General features: G+C 41.3%; 1 protein-coding gene across 4 annotated transcripts in view; it reads right to left on the reverse strand.

Moving 5' to 3' along the window:
- Positions 1–17,160, reverse strand: part of sh3d19 (SH3 domain containing 19) — a 144,195-nt gene that overhangs the window by 45,898 nt on the left and 81,137 nt on the right. For 3 of the 4 annotated variants that reach the window (XM_043699673.1, XM_043699663.1, XM_043699654.1), the window contains exons 3-7: positions 9,896–9,936; positions 8,278–8,323; positions 4,988–5,123; positions 4,701–4,887; positions 769–1,785 (exon numbers count right to left, since the gene is read on the reverse strand). In XM_043699673.1, coding sequence (XP_043555608.1) covers positions 769–1,785; positions 4,701–4,887; positions 4,988–5,123; positions 8,278–8,323; positions 9,896–9,936 — 1,427 coding nt within the window. Of the gene's footprint in view, positions 1–768; positions 1,786–4,700; positions 4,888–4,987; positions 5,124–8,277; positions 8,324–9,895; positions 9,937–11,967; positions 12,519–17,160 lie in introns of those variants that run through there. The other variant, XM_043699684.1, reaches the window with a different exon arrangement.

A 17,160-nucleotide genomic window follows, 5' to 3' on the forward strand; every position in this document is an offset into this window, starting at 1 on the left:
TCTTCTGTTTTATTCTTGTCTGGACTGAGAATGCTGTTGGCAAGACCAAGGTTTGTTGCCCAGCCGAGTTGCCCCTGAACTGTTTCTCTCTCTCTCTCTCTTTCTCAGCCGTTTCAGAGGGCGGTTTAACAGACAACTACTGGGCTGTCTTCAGTCCTGGGAGCTACTCTTTAGGAAAGATGTGAAGGCATTAGACAGAAAGCAAAAAATATTAATCAGTATGCGATAATGCTCCCAGGGATGAGGGATCCTGTGAGTAAGGGATATTCAGTGACATGAACAGATTGAAGAAATCCTCAGTGTCCCCTTTCATCTCTTTCTCAAATACTCCTTACACCATGCAGTGATGACAGTAATTTGAGACAATTGGATGAACAGCAGAATTTTGTTTTAAAGAGAGGAACCATCTGCAACGACTGAATGTAAATTAAGTTGAATACCATACTCTATTACATTATTGCAACAACTGACATCGCTGTTCCCTATCACAGCTTTCCAGACATGCAGGAATATCTGTGTAGGGAGAAGGGATACTGGGTCTTTGATGTAATAATTTCCCCATGCCTACTGGCTAGCCACACATGATAATTTGCATAAGCTACCTGTGAGCTGCGGCAATTTATGAAGCAGTAGTCTGTAATTTCAGAAGGAGGGAGAGGAAAGACATCGGAGAGAAAAAAAAATCCTTAGAGATCACCTTCTCTAACTGTGCCACTAGGAAGCACACATAACACAATCCAGAAACAAATGCAGCTAACATTTCATTACCTAATGTCACTAGAGAGGTCACGTTATCTGCTGTTGGAGAGGTAGGTACAACATCATCATCAAAGCTGATCAGATCCTCTGTGCTTGAGGTTACATCTGGAGAAGCTGTCTGCTTGCTGGGTGAGGAATCTTCGTCCTGCATCATACAGGCTTTTCTTATGGGCAGCATTGAAGGTTTAGAAGCGGGAGATTTAGGAGATAGAGAAGGCATATCGTGGTTTTCAGAAAAGGCCCTTTTTGCCACAGTAGGCCTCGGTGCTGGGACAGGAACTTGATTCCCCCTATTTGCAGGTCTTTCTCTCTGAGGACCAAGAGCAGCTGAAAGTGCATCTTTGCCTGAATCTAAAGTACTGATACTTCCCTGGCTTGACTTTGACGCTGTGCAGATACTGGGCTTTGGTTTCTTGGGTGGTTCTGGCTTTGCAGCAGCTGCAGCCATTTTTTGTGGTTTTGGAAGGAGGACTGGCCCCTGCCTTTCTGCTGCGACAGGTTTTGTATCAGCCACCTTTTCAGATGCCCCTGAATTCTTGTTGGCTGCAGACGGTTTGGGAGCTACTGTTGGTTTCACGTGGCCAACAGCTGGCCTTGGCCCGAATGACCGTGGAGCAACCTCTGGCCTCTTTGATGGCCGCGTGCCTCCAACTGAATTCTCAGAATCCGTTTGTGTTTCAAATGCCTTGATCCTCGCAAGGAAGCTTTGTCCACTGTTATCACCCATTCTATCTTGACTGGCAAAATTATCTTCTATAAATGGATTATGGCACGTTAACTTGTGAAAAGCATCAATTTCTTTATCTTCTCCCTCTGAAGTCTCACTTTTCAGTTCTTCACAAAGTATCTTCAAGTTACCTAAGGACCTGGGCCTTGGTATGGGTCGCTCCACAGCATTCGTGTTTGTTTGAACACTTTGTTCCCTGCTGGGATTACTTTCTATCGAGATCAAAGGTGCTTCACTTTCCACAGGTTTAAGAGGGATGAGGCACACAGCTGGCCTGGAGGGTTTCACTGGTCTCTGAACTAGAACAAAAAAAATGTACAAGATAAACTGAAAACAAAACGTATAAAAAGTTGACAAATGCATACAACATTTCAAAATGTTACGGACCAGATCAACCCTTTTCAAAATATATCAAGGAGATAGCCTAAGCTCTAACCTTTTATTTTATTTACAGGTAAGTGTAAGGTACTGTGTTTCAGATATGATTCGCTTGGTCCACTAATCGGCTTTAAGCTAAGCACACTTTATTTTTACACCACAGCTAAACTACAAACTAAAACAACTGGCATGACTTTTACTCAATCAAAATAATATATTATTTAACTGCTATATTGGAACATCAACTGTCCCAATATAGCAGCATCCCATGAACACACCCCTGGCAAAGGCAAATTCAGCAAAGCAGATTTACCTCATGTACTATCTCCCTTCCAGTCCGGGAGAAAGGAACACTGAAAGAAACAATCTTGTAGCAGAGAGAGAGAACAAAAGTTTTGCACTGCAGCAAAGGGAGAACTGTATCTTCCAGCTTCAAAAGCCAACTCCAAATCCCAACTGAAAGCACAACTAAAACCCTGGTTCAGTGTGAGTCTGACTCCACCCTTTCGTACCTCTTTTATCCAATTTTAAAAAAAACACTCAAAACTGTTTACTCACTGCATCTGACACAGACATTTCAGACCACTGTGGTAATATCTGTATGCACGAGAGGCAGAATAGAACAAATTAGTCTCAAAGTACTGTGATAAAAATACAATTTCTGGGATTTGGAAGTAATTGGCAATATTGTCCATTTACTATTTGTTTCTAGGAACTCACGTAGTAGTGGAAGAAGAAAATGAGGATGGAGAGACATTGTAATCTGATTTCATACTCAGACCCATTAACTCAAACAGAAACTGTATGTAATTTTTGGATCTGCACAGAGGCCAGGTCTGGCTGTTGTGTGACACCAGCAGCAAAACGGAGATCATACAGAAATTCTTTTCCCTTTTCTTGCAGCTTCTCCTGCTCTATGTCACCTATGCTCATTCTCACACTCATGCTCAACACCAAAGAGAAGGCCTTGTCTGGTAGCAACTGGTTTTTTTCCATAAGTTATTAAGCTACCTGAAAACTGCTATAGCTCCACCGAAACCAGTTTCTGTTGACTACTGGAAGTTGAGTGTATGGAAAAGCATCTAAAACATTCAGATTTGTAGCAACAGCCTGAAGAAATAACGTAGCAACTAACCTGTAAGTAACTCACAATCCCTTTAAATAATGCTAGTGCAAGGTTTTTTATCTCATTGAAAGTATAGTTTAGTTTTCCAAGGCTAAAGAGACCAAACTGAAGTGCAAGTTCCAAGATGTCAGAGTTGGTGTGAAATCACGTCATGATCTTCCTGCCCGGACTGTTACTGGCACTTTTTATGGTTGGGTGCAAGCAATCCACTTTATAAAAATGTTTTTCAGTACGCGTATGCATTGTGAATGCTCTTCTGGTGCTTAGCAAGGATTCATAATACTCCACGGATGTGGTTACTGTCACTTGCTAACAACTGCTTAGAGCCACTGATGAGACACGAGTCAAGACAAGGAACATGACAGGCAAAGTTACTCCAGAGGGTGTAGTGAATCTACTAACGAGAAATGCTACCCCTCCCTTACGCAACGTGGAAGTCTAGAAAGCAATAACGGCACACACTCTGGTCTGTGCTTGTGGGACTTTGACCAGCGTCAGCCCAAGAAGCTGAGCCATATTCACTTGAGCTGCCTTTGAGAGCTTCTGAAGATCAGATGCAGAACAAACTAGCAAACGCTAGGGTGCTCACCTAAGATGTAAGGCCAAGCATCCACATCCACAGTGAGACAGTCACAAAGGAGGTGGACTGGTCCCCTACCAAGAATGCCTGACACTTGCTTACCAAACAGAACCTTTTCTGAACGCCTTGCATCTAGCTGCCGGAGCGTGCATATGAGTAAAAAAAAAAATCCAAGTATGAGTAAAAAAGATGAAAGACAAGAGCTTCCAGTGGCCACAAGTGTGCTGGTCATTTGCTAAGGGCAGCAGTGAAAATAACCAAGTAACAGACCATTTGCCTGTTATTGATACAAGGATGAAAGAAAGACATCCAGGCCTAAAGAAAACCCAAAACAGTCACATAACTCTAAACTATAAAAATGATCTTTTTCAACAAATTTTAAAAATAGTACAATGCAGTACTGAGTGTAAATCAGGAATTGTGCTGTCCATGTTTCCAAGAAGGAAATGCATCTAAAATGGCAGATTTGCTGCAGTTAACGTTTGTCTGTTTGGAAATTGGAATGTAAATTCCACTGCTGGCACCTATTGACTTGTTTGGAATGTATGTGCGTATCCAATAAAAAAATGTTTGGCCTCAGTTGTGATTTACTTCCTAACACTGACAGTACAGGAACACGCTAATGTGGAAGTGCTAACAGAGCAATAACCAGGGATAAAGAGGTGAAAGGAAAATCTTTTGTGGGAATACAATAAAAGACATTTTTGTTAAAAACAAGTATCAAAGTAATGAAGCTAACATAATATTCAGTTCTTGCAAGGACAATCCTCCCCCAGATAATAAAGACAACGAACAGTTCATTAGTAGTTCTGCACAGACAGTAAGCAAGCACAGCAGCTGAAAATTGGATATATCTGATATGTTACAGACAGCATTCAGCATGATCTGGGTGCTCAAATCCCAAAAATGGTATTGGAATCAAAAATCCCAGGTTCTGAAAAGGGACTTTGTATCCTTAGCCACTTAACAAGTGTTTGCCTTAACTTAGATGATACTTTTCATTGTTAAATTCACTATTACTATGCCTTAATTATACACAAATGTACACGTACTGATTTTAGTCAAAACAGACCTTAAGCTCATATAGTCCTTAATGTATATATGTTGTTACCAACAGTGTGTTTTCCCACCTGTTGCTGGAATGCTCCCTCGCAAACTTGCAAAATCAGCATCAGCACTCCGTGTCTCGATATTCTCGGAGTCCTGGTCAAATTCCGTCTGCGTTGATGCCGTGGTTGTTGAACGCCTTGGGGGGGATGTTGTGGGAACTGGCTGCCGGTTAATTTCTCTAATCACCTGCTCATAGGATGGTGGAGGCTGCAACCAAAGTTTAGAACATGAACACGCCACCAACACAATCTCTGCAAAAGTAACTGGTGATAACGTCAAATTATTTTTAAACAAGATAATTTCTTACTTCTGCTGCAACAGGTTCATCAATTCTCCAGAGAGTTCGGGGATATGAAAGTCCAAGCGCAGCTGAATTTGGTGAACCGGGATACCAGTGATTTGGTCCTATGGGCTCTGCAGCTATTACTGTAATGTCTGGGCGCCTGGGGAAAGATGTAAACACTCTTTCAGTAATCCAGCAACATAGAAGTAAAGACACAGACCTCTCGATACTCAATCAAGGTCATTTTTAGTGGAATTATCTGAAAACCCATCACCACAGAGTTGTGAACTACAGTAAAGAAACCCCTTCCTTGTGGCTTGGGAATTGGAAAATATGAAAGAGTTGAGTTAATTTTAAAATTCAAAGTTACGCTATGTATGCTTCATGAACTGATTTCACTGATGGAGGAATTGTGCATAATAATTTGAATCCTGCCCTGATATTGAAGGAGAAAAAAAAAGAGAAACAGCTGACAAAGATCCACAGGCAAGAACAGAGCTGCCGGTTACTCAGCTGCTAACTCTTTTAACTCTTTTAACTGACTCACTATCTACTACTGTAATTCCATTATATTTCTGTATCTTGTAGCCATGAGACGAAACTTATTATGCATTCGCTACATATCTTCTATTCACATATAAAATAAAACAAAAGCTTCAAGTTATTTTTCAATATTATTAAAATGTCTGACTGACCAAAGCTCTAAGTTCAATTGTTTGTTTTGAATACTACTTAGAGTCATTGAGATGTACAGCACCAGAAACATACCTTTCGGTCCAACCCGTCCATGCTGACCAGATATTCTAAATTAATCTCGTTCCATTTGCCAGCACTTGGCCCATATCCCTCTACCCTTCCTATTCACACACCCATCAGATGCCTTTTAAATGTTGTAATTGTACCAGCCTCCACCACTTCCTCTGGCATCTCATTCCACACACGCACCACCCTCTGTGTGAAAGGTTGCCCATTAGGTCCCTTTTAAATCTTTCTCCACTCACCTTAAACCTATGTCCTCTAGTTCTGGACTCCCCTACCTGAGGGAAAAGGCCTTGGCTAGTCACCTTATCCATGCCCTTCATGATTTTACAAACTCCTACAAGGTCAACCCACAGCCTCTACTTGCATTAAGTACAGAGCCCTTCATTAAATACATCAAGATATTAAAAGACATCCAGTGAAGATCTGACCATCACTAAGCAAACGAAACAGACCAACAATATGAAGTACTTTGTTCTGTCACAAAGCTAGTCCCTTTTTTTTAAAAGCTGTTCCTTGGCTCTGTCCTAGATTTTTTTCAGAGGAGTAATGAACCAGGCTGAGCTCTGGTCAGATCGGTTTGGTACAGAGATGAAAAGGATTTTGAGCGGCCTTTTTGTTTATCTGTAAACAGATGAGACTTCAGGCCAAAGTGGCCATGTTTTAGAAGTGACCTGTATAATGAAAGGGGAATAGCCAGCTCTCTAGCTGAGCAGTTTAGTTCAGTCTTGAACTAGTTAGAAGTTCAACAGGGAGCTGTGTGGAAATTCTCTCTCTCTCTGTTTCTGCCCTTCAATTTCAACCTGTAAGCATGTGTTCCATTTATACTGATTTTCAAAGGGAGTTTGCTTATTGGGACTGTTGTGTGAATTCGGAACACATAATTAAGTCTAGTTTGGATAGTCTGAGTTCTGTTGGGGTTCTTTATTCCGTTCTTTGTGTTTCATTGCGTAATTTTGCGAATAAACTTTTGTCTGTTTTAAAACCTGGTAGCCAACCTAACTTACTCCGGGTAATTTTCAACGTACACTTACCGAAACAAGTTGCCAAGTTATGGTCTGGGCTGCCTGCTTAAGTAAGTTTTGAGTGGTCTGGCCTAGTCCATAACAGTTCAGCATTCAATGAGGTGTGTGCTGTATTCAATTCATCACACAGACCAGCAACACACCGGGACACTTGCTGTGGGAGAGGGGAAATCTAGTCATCGTGGCCCACATGAATACCAATGACAGAGGCAAGACAAAGAAAGAGGTCACGCACAATCGGTACAATGAGCTAGGCATCAAATTAAGCAGGAGAACCTCAAAAGATAATAATGTCTGGATTATTACTTTCAGGGAAGTAAGATTAGAGAAATTAATGTATGGCTCAAAGACTGGTGTGGGAAAAGTTCATGGGGAGCATTGAGGATTTTATATCTCCATGTAAAAAGAGATGTAAACAAACAAACTTGGGAAGACATAGCAAATGGCACAATTATAATCAGGCAATGGAAAACGGCATTAATTTGGGACATGATAACCAGACAGTAACAGGAGGGGTTAGAGTGTACAAAGCCATGAGTAAATCAATAGTTACAGCTAGAAGCTACAAAAATAATTAATAAATGTAATGAAAGGCTTTGTATCAAATGCAAGTAATATTCAAAACAAAATAAAAATTGAACTGTGAGTACAAACAGAAATAGAGAAATATGATCTGGTCACCATTACAGAGACAGGGCTGCAGGATGACATGGATTGGGGCCTGCATAGTGAAGGTATATAACATTTAGGAAGGGCAGGAGGCTAGGAAACGGTGGAGGGGTGGTTCTGTAACTGAATTTTGCATATTATAGTGGGAGTGATCCATGTTCAGGATACTAGGATATAGAAACACTGAGAAATGATAAAGGCCGGAAGTAACTTGAAAAGATGATGGTTCCTCTTGTGACAGATTCCAGACTAGGGCCACCATTTAAGAAAAAGGTGTCACCCAGAGATTAGGCAATTCTTTATTCTCAGCTCCTGTACATCTTTGGAACACTCTTCCTGAAAAACCGGTGGAAGCAGAGGCTTTGAATATTTTTAAAGGCAGAGGTGGATAGTTTCAAGGGGATGGAAAGTTGTCAGAGGAGGGAGGAATGTGAAGTTGAGATTATACTTTGATCAACCACAATATTTTTAAATAGCGGAGCAGGCTTGAGGAATTCTTGAAGGGCCGAATGATGTAATCCTGTTCCATCTCATATGTTTGCATATTTGTAAAACAAACTGTAGAACTTTGAAGTAAGCCTGGAAACAGCAATAGACATTTAGTAGAAAGCATGTTTGATCCTAATGAATACCTCAAAGCTGTGGACAAACACGCAGCTTCCACTGACAGAATAGAAAATGGAACATCCTACACTTCATTTTACTCCAGATTCACAGTAATTCTGCTGGTGGCTTGGGTACACATTCAACCATCTATCCGCCTTGTCACAGTAAGTGTGTGAGGGAAACCAGAGGGACAAAGGGTGAGAGAAAGTAAGGGGAAATACAAATTTTAAATAGGCAAAAACATGAAGTTCATACCTTCTTTCTCTCCGTAGCTCACTCTGTGACGATGTACGAATTGATGCTGAAGAACAGAACAGGAGAAAAGCAAGAATGTAAGCAGGATTGATAAAGTATTAAGTTGCTGCTACAGCAGGACTTGTTAATGGGAACATTCATTCAATCAACAGTATTTGTTTAACAGGAACAAATGGACCCAGTGATCTTTTTGGCAGGTCAGAGATAAACACACAAATTAGCATCTTCGGTATTGACATTCATCAGATTTCTATGAGTTAGTGTGGCTCTAATGCAATTCTGATTAATGATTCAGTGAAAATAAATCCACCCTTAGCACTGGAACTGCTCACAGATACTTGATGTATCTTCATTATACTTGTTCAATACAGAGTTTGAAACACTTGATTGTGTATGCAGCAATGGTACACTCATACATGAACAACATAATGTTTGACTGGCGGTGCAATGATGGTCACATTATTCTTTAATTTCTTCGTTCAAATTTAACCACAACCACTGGCGTGGGGGTTGGGGGTCCCTTCTAGTTGCTGATTGGATGTGTCCATCATGGAAGAGGTTTGGATAAGCCCGTTTGAAGGGGTACAAAACTGAACCAAACTTCAACATTTGGAGAAGGTGCACCCAAAGAATGGTTATATGAAAATGGAGTCATCATCTTGATACCTTTTAATTACATTGTTAACCAACAGGGATTTGTTTTGGTAATGTCGATGTGGATATTAAATGACAGCGATGGACAAAACAAATTTCAAACCTCAACACTGATACTCTTCATCTTAATAAGTAGTAAATAACACTTCACAAATTCAATGTTTAAACTCAGGAAGATTCTGAGTGAATCTTTGAAGTATTCAATATCCCCGCGTGTATCTGTAATCTGAGCTCTGAAACATTGTTCATCATTGCACAGAGAACAAAAATATAACGGATAAGGAACATAGTTGAATGCATTGAACAGACATAATCACTTGACTGTTCTGAATGAAGTGTTTATTGGGGACGTTGAGCCTGATTAACAGTGTTCGCTTTATAGAGTGTCGAAAAAATTGAAAGAACACAACTCTAATGAATGAAATGAGTGAACTGTGCATTATATTTTAGAATTCTAGGATAACAAGATGGACCAAAATTGCTATACCAGATCCCAATTTATACTCTATAGTATTCACCCTCAGGAAATTACAAGAATAAATGAAGTAGCATTTAATAAAACAAACCATGAAGCATTGCTCAAAAAGTTTAAACAATAGATGATTAGTTTAACATAGTGCAAAAATTGAACTCCATGATTATATCAGGTTGGTAGTTTTCCCACACTGTTCATCAACGTTCATAGAACGCTCATATCAAAGTCTTTCCTGTTCTTCAAATCTTGCAGACGCACTGCCTGAGAATGTGCCCGAGAAGTCTAAAAGTGGAAAGGCAGAGTTTGTGAAGCTACATCAAAGTTTGTCAAAAGGATTTGTTCAGCTGTTCAGATGAAAGCCTCTGGACTTGCCTCCTCGACACCAAATGAGCTTTGGTTTTATGGGCTCTCTGATCTTGCCTCAGACACCTCCAGCTGCACCATGCTGTTCAGAAAACTGTAACATATTAAAACATTCTGCTTACTTACTTCTCTTGATAGCTGCCCTTATACTCGATAATGGTCCGTGGCTGTTTAAAAAGAACACAAATCTTCAGTCATTTGGAAATACAACTGTGTTATACTGTTATAAAATAAAGAACTGGGAGTGCTGGAGACCTGGAATAAAAAGGGAAACTGCTGGAGAAACTCAGTAGGTCTGGCAGCATCTATGGGGAAATAAAGAGTTAATGCTTCGAGTCTGGTAACTCTTCTTCAGTTCTGACACCAAATGTTAACACTCTTTTCTCTGCACAGATGGTGCCAGACCTGCTGAGTTTCTCCCGCAATTTCTCTTTTTGCATTATACTGTTACTTTTAAGCAAGCTACTTCTACAAAGTCAGAGTGCGGGGGGAATGCAGAGGAGGGTGTGGGATAAAACAAAGAGGAAGTGAGTTCACCACTTGAAATAATGTAATTAATTTAAACAAAGCATAACATGCTTTGTGGATCAGTGGATTCTCAAACTATGGACCCCTCTAAGTTATATTCCCGGTCTATGCAAACAGATCTCAGACAAAGCAGGGTGAAACACCCATTTGCTTCAGTGCTTCCTGTGCTAGCTAGTAATCCCTGCTGGACAGTCAGAATTCCAAAGTTGGAGAGCCTTTAGCCTGCTCAGCTATTTAAAAATCTGGGCTTCACCCTATGTTCATCCAAGATCAGGATGCCACCGCAAAAATTCAAGCACAAAGGGGCAAAGTTTCTGCCAAGGCTTCCTGATCATTCTTTGTCACTTTGGTATAAGTGCCAGGAAGTGGTGTCTTCCACCATTTTCTCTGGCTCTCCTCAGTTTTTGGTGAAATTACAGCAGAGACTGGAGGATCCTGGATCCCTACAAACACCAGACCTGTGTGTGGTAATGCTCATACAATGTACTTGCTTACCATTCTGTGCAAAAATATACTATAAGCAGAAATATATTAATCTAATGCATTTCAATTTTATTCCAGTGGTTATTTTTAAGCAGCATTAACAGTTTTAATAATGCACAGTCACCATATGCAAAATAAAAGGAAAGCAAGGAGCATTCAAGGACAAACCAGGGTATTTTAAAAAACATCAGTACTTCACACATGGTTTGAATTCTATGCTCAACTGAAAAATTAATTCTGCCCCAAATGAACTCATATTACTTTAACACTTTTTTTAAGTGAAAAATTGTGAACTTCTCCACCAACTCAAAATATTGCAATTGAATGGAATAATATCTTTTCAGCAAAATCACTGGCTTTGCGGTTTATTTTTAGTTTGCATATTAGGAATGCCTTGTTCAGAGCAATGTGTTTTGCTGTTGATTCTTTCATAAATATTTTTCTAATTGCCTTATAAACCTGCTCACTCTTCCCGCCAAAGACCAGATCCCATTTGAATGACTCATCTACATAGCCTGTTTTTCCATCAGTACACCCACTTCTCTTGGCACACGGTTAGTCCTGAACCCTGGAACAGAGTGACATTTGCGAAACAACAAACAGCTGTGAAAGGCTACAAATGTCTGCAGGAACTCAGAACAGGGAGAATGTTGTTTAACCAGTCTTGAAGTCCACCAAACAAGAACAACATTTTTTGGGACAACTACGTGGAATTTCCCGATGGTCTGCTGCGAGTTCTTAAAAACAGGTATTAGTCCTGAAGCAAGAGCATCATTCAAATAGAACGCCCTTTTCTGGACGTCATTTAGCATGAGAGGAAATGAGGCAGTCCAGCAGAGGAGGTCTGGAACTCTCACTCTCTCTCTCTCACACACACACACACACACAAACGCAGTACTTGATATGCTGTACTTGCACATATAAAATATCAAAAGAAAGGGAATTGTTTACTTGTAAAACCTAATGTGAAGTTATGGCATTTACCCTGTGGTACATGGCATTGTCTGTATGAATGTTCAATATTAAGACCATATACGCAGCATGAAATACATCATTTATCATAATTTCTGCAGAATTTCTATTTACACCTGGTGTTGCAGAACAAGATTCACCACATTTAAAAACACATCTTATTCAAGTACCAGCCTAGCCTTTCTCATCTTGCCACTTTATTTAGTTTTACCTACTTGGTCATTTCTATTCCAGTCTCAGCGCTGGCTCTCCTTACCCTTCTCCTTCATACCTTGGCCTTTTCTCTCTCCCGGCCAGGTTTATGATCTCCAGCACCGTTCTGCACGAGTACTCTCAACCTTCAAAGATGCCAGCGCTGTTCCAAAACACACGTTTCTCCCATGTAGCAGAGGGAAATTCTCCCTGCCCCACTGAACGTTTGTTTCTCGTCCTTGCCAAGCTGCAAGAACACACATCCTCCTGCAATGCTCTTGCCCCTCCCTATATCCTGCCTGCTGGATTCATACCACAATATCCTTTTTCAAATTAATTTACACAGCACTAGTGTTTCTTTCTTCCTTTAATCTTCCCTCCAGTTTACATTCTTCAAGCTTCGTGTCACATAATCATCATCCTTCTTCACTTAACTCATCTGTTTTATATTTTCTTCAACCTTGGTGGTGTTTTCCTCCCAGGGCTTTGAACCTTCACTTTCGTTTCCAAGCCCAAGTGTCTCATGGTAACCAATTAACGACTTATTCCTTCACCTCACATGGTTTGGTCTAGATTAAGTACCGCTTTCATTCAGTGAGTGAAAGTAGAGGAACCACATCAAAGCCTTTTTTTTAAAGCACTACACAGTAATAGATCATTCAAATCATACACTATAATCGTGCCCACTATCAGTGGGTTACAAGATCGGGCAAACAGCAAGATACAGTGTAACAGGGCAAACAAGACAACTTATGGAACAACCAATACATTAATGTTTGATTAGATTAGATTAGATTCCCTACAGTATGGAAACAGGCTCTTCGGCCCAACAAATCCACACCGACCCTCCAAAGAGTAACCCACCCTACATTTACCCCTGACTAATTGACCTAGCACTATGGGCAATTTAACATGGCCAATTCACCTGACCTGCACATCTTTGGATTGTGGGAGGAAACCAAAGCACCCAGACGAAACCCACGCAGACACAGGGAGAATGTGCAAACTCCACACAGACAATCGCCTGAGGCAGGAATCGAACCCAGATCCCTGGCACTCCGAGGCATCAGTGTTAACCACTGAGCCGCCCTCGCTGCTAATATGTAAATTTAACAAGTACACAAAGCATCAAAAACTGGGCCTGCCAACCTCCTTTGCATGTATTGAGCTATTGCAGCCTCCGCATGACGTTTAGCCCAAGTTAAAATTGTGTTTTATATTTAATAGCAGAAATCCCACTGCAGTGGACCGAGCAAAGAAAACAATCCAGTTTAGAATTCTCTAAACTCTGGTGAATGTACATATTGGAGAAAGTGCTTCTGCAGATGCTGGAGATCAGAGTCGAAAGTGTGGTGCTGAAAAAGCTGGGGCCCTTCAGTCTCCTGCTCATCGGATGCTGCCTGACCTGCTGTGCTTTTCCAGCACCACGCTCTTGACTCTGAATGTACATATCACCAACATTTCAAAACCAGGCGCCACTGGAGAACAAACTATTTAAATTGCTGTTTGATGTATCAGAACATTTCTCCATGCGGGCCTACTGCATATCATAAATACCTGGCCTCTTTACTACCTGTATGGAGAAAGGTTTCAGCAAAATGATACAATTCCCCAATATAATCACTTTCTCACAAGAACTCTGTCCAATAAAGTCACATCCAGCTAGTTATTTATGCTTTCTTTCTAAGCAAGTAGAGGTTGTTACCTTAAACAGGGCTAGGATTGGATATAACTAGTTGTTAAACAATAATTTTAAACAGCACATTTAATGCAGTTAAAAATCCCAAGGCACTTTAAGTGAAGCATTATCAAATGAAATATGACACTGATCCACGTAACAAGGTATTCGGCTGGGTGATGGAAAGCTTGATGAAAGAGTCACATTTTAAGGAGGGTGCTTAAAGAGCAAAGAGGTGGTGAGGGTGAGAGGCCATGAAAGGCATGGAATTGGTGGAAAGTGAGTGGAGTTTGCGGCAGGCATTGAAAACAATGGCTTCAGTCATCTCAGCATTTTGTTGGAGAAAATCTCTGCTCATTCATCACTGGGTGTTGGACAAACAGTCTGATAGTTTGAGAGAGAGTGCAAGATTGAAGGAGAAGGTGCAGTACAGTGGTTACTGCCAGGTGTTAATGTTGAACTTGAAGGAGCAGCACAAAGACCAAGAGGGAACTGAAGAGGGATCCTTGGTGGCCACAAAGAATATCGCTGCATGAGCAGGAAGAGAAACCTTTACAAGTGATTTACGTCTTGGTAGAAAAAACTGAAGAGAGCGTTCCCAGCAAGGGAACGGCTGAGAGGAGGCATCAAAGACGACTTAACCACAAAGGGAGCTTGAGAAGGATGAGAAAGAATTTTATATAATCATCACCATCACAAAAGATGTCACCTGCAAGCTCTAAAAGACAGGAGAGGTGAAAGTCCAATTAGTACTGGAACCTCATCCATATGCTTTCACTAATTCTAGATTCAACTAATCCACAAAGCTCCCTGCCCAACCTCCTATCTTCCACCTTCCATAACATCATCCAATCATGTCATTTGGGAAAGATGGGCGTAGATTTGTGACGGGTGACAGCGTGTTTGAGGGATTCAGAGAGGAAATGGAGGCAGGGAAATGTTTGGCAGTTTGCGAGAGTGGCTAAAGGAATCATTTTTGAGAGAACGATGTTGGCAGATTTATAGGGGAGGGGACAGTACCTGAGGAGAGGCAACTATTAACAATTTCAGCTAACAGTGGAGGCCAGAGGAGAAGTTGGATGAGGTGGTCAGTTGGAGCTTTATTCTATCATGGGTATGTGCATTACTGACAAGGTCAGGATTCAGAGCCCATCCTTTGCTGTTCTTGAACGGAGTGGTTTGCCCAGCCAGTTCAGAGAACAATTAAGAGAACCACATTTCTGTGGACCTGGAGTCACATGTAGACCAAACCAAATAAGGATGGTAGACTTCCTCTCTTAAAAATGACATTAGTTAATTAGTGTGCTTTTATGATAGGCAATATGGTTTAATGGACTTTATTACTCAGACTAGCTTTCTATTGGAGAATGGTTAATCAGTTGAATTTAAACACCATTAGTTGCCATGGATAACAAAATGCATCAGCAATTCGCTCAAAAATGAGACTGAGGGGTTAGGAGGTGGGACATATGATCAAAATGAGCCAGAAAAGGGTAAAATGGAAAAAAGGAGGAAGATAGGTCCATGACTAGAGGAAGCCTTCAACAACACTTTGCCTGCTGGAACACGGAGGTGGAATGGATGGCGTCAACTTCTGTGACCAGAGGAAGTGACTTAGAGGTTACTTTTCTATGCCAGGATGATCCTGGGATTATAAGCAGCTTTTGCAGCCCAAAGCAAAACCTGTTAGTACTATTTGTGGTCCAGACAGAGCTGGCAAGGGATGGCTAAAGCAGTTGTCTGCTATATCCATTCAACTCTGTACCCTTTGGACTTAGGGGAGTAGAGATAAAGGTTGCACTAGGGTTTTGGCTGCGGTGATGGTGGGGGGGAGGATTTTTAAGGGGGAATTAGCCATTAAAAATGGGGAGAAGGCTGTCATCTTGAAGACTGATATTTGCAAAAAAGTATTCTGGTGGACAGAGAGTTAGAAGCTTGACAGATGGAATTTTGTTAAATTGGCAGTTAGCCAATTGGAAAGTCTTTTTAAAACCCTAGAACACAGAAGTAGGATTAGAACAGGAAAGGGGATGTGAGTGGAGAGTGATACAAGTAAAGTGAGGAGCAATGGTTTAAAGGTGATTGACAGGTGGGAACAATGAGGACATATGAGACAGCAAGATTTAGGAGGTGGCTGTGAATATATTATAGAGAGGGAGAGAGATTAAAGAAGGAGAGGAGAACAGCGATTCAGATAACAGTTAGCATGAGGGATTCAAATTTAGGTCAATGAAACATCTAGAGGAAGTCTGTCCTCAATAAGATTCATGGTATATACCATTTTTTAAAAAAAAAAGGCTCATAATTATATTTACATTTTGCTTTCAATTAAGGAATTAATAAATACTCAAACTCGATTTGGAATCATGGGTGCAAACTGAAGTTTGATTGATTCTGAATTGTCAACAAAATCTATGGGTGATCCCAGTATGGAGGAACACTGGTATGAGGAGAGGTTGAGTAGGTTGGGCATGAACTCATTGGAGTTAAGAAGAACAAGGGGAGTCCTTATTGAAACATACATGTGTCTTAGGGGCTCAAAAGACTAAACATTCAGAGTTTACTTTTTCTTGGGAGACAGTCTATGACCAGACAACGTAATCTTAAGCTATTGTTTGTTTGTGAGGACAGACCTGGAAGTTAATTACAGGTTGGTTATTGATTAAAGGATTCTATGAACTGTTCAATATTGACATTATGTTTAACCAGATACATACAAACTAGGAGCAGGAGTAGGCCATTCGGCCCTTCGGGTCTGCTCCACTATTCAATAAGATCATGGCTGATCTTTTCATGGACTCAGCTCCATTATCCTCAGCTCTACAGGATTTCTCGAACTCAGCACCACCTTCCTAAACTACAATCTTCTTCCTGACCTCTCCGCCCCCACCCCACTCTAACCTATCACCCTCACCTTAACCTCCTTCCACCTATCGCATTTCCAACGCCCCTCCCCCAAGTCCCTCCTCCCTACCTTTGGTGACCGCTTCACTGAACGTGGAGAAAGTGAGGTCTGCAGATGCTGGAGATCAGAGCTGAAAATGTGTTGCTGGTAAAGCACAGCAGGTCAGGCAGCATCCAAGGAACAGGAGAATCGACGTTTCGGGCATAAGCCCTTCATCAGGAATCCTGATGAAGGGCTTATGCCCGAAACGTCGATTCTCCTGTTCCTTGGATGCTGCCTGACCTGCTGTGCTTTACCAGCAACACATTTTCAGCTCTGATCTCCAGCATCTGCAGACCTCACTTTCTCCACGTTCAGTGAAGCGGTCACCCAGTCCACCATTAGTTTCCCCAGTCTAGGGGAGACCACATTGTGAGCAGCGAATCTATTAGACTACATTGTGGGAAACGTCGGTAAGGTGCTGCTTCATTGGTGCGGTGTGGTTGAGCCCTTGGATATTGAGAAAGGAGGACAGAAGTGCGAAACTGTTACACCTTCGGCAGGGGCAAGAGAAGTGCCTCTGTGGTGTGGGGTGAGGGCGTAATTTTGGGAGTGAATAAAGAGTGAACCAGGGTGTCCTGGCTCTTCCAGAAG

The sequence above is a fragment of the Chiloscyllium plagiosum genome, chromosome 1 (assembly GCF_004010195.1).
Source record: "Chiloscyllium plagiosum isolate BGI_BamShark_2017 chromosome 1, ASM401019v2, whole genome shotgun sequence".
NCBI lineage: Eukaryota > Metazoa > Chordata > Chondrichthyes > Orectolobiformes > Hemiscylliidae > Chiloscyllium > Chiloscyllium plagiosum.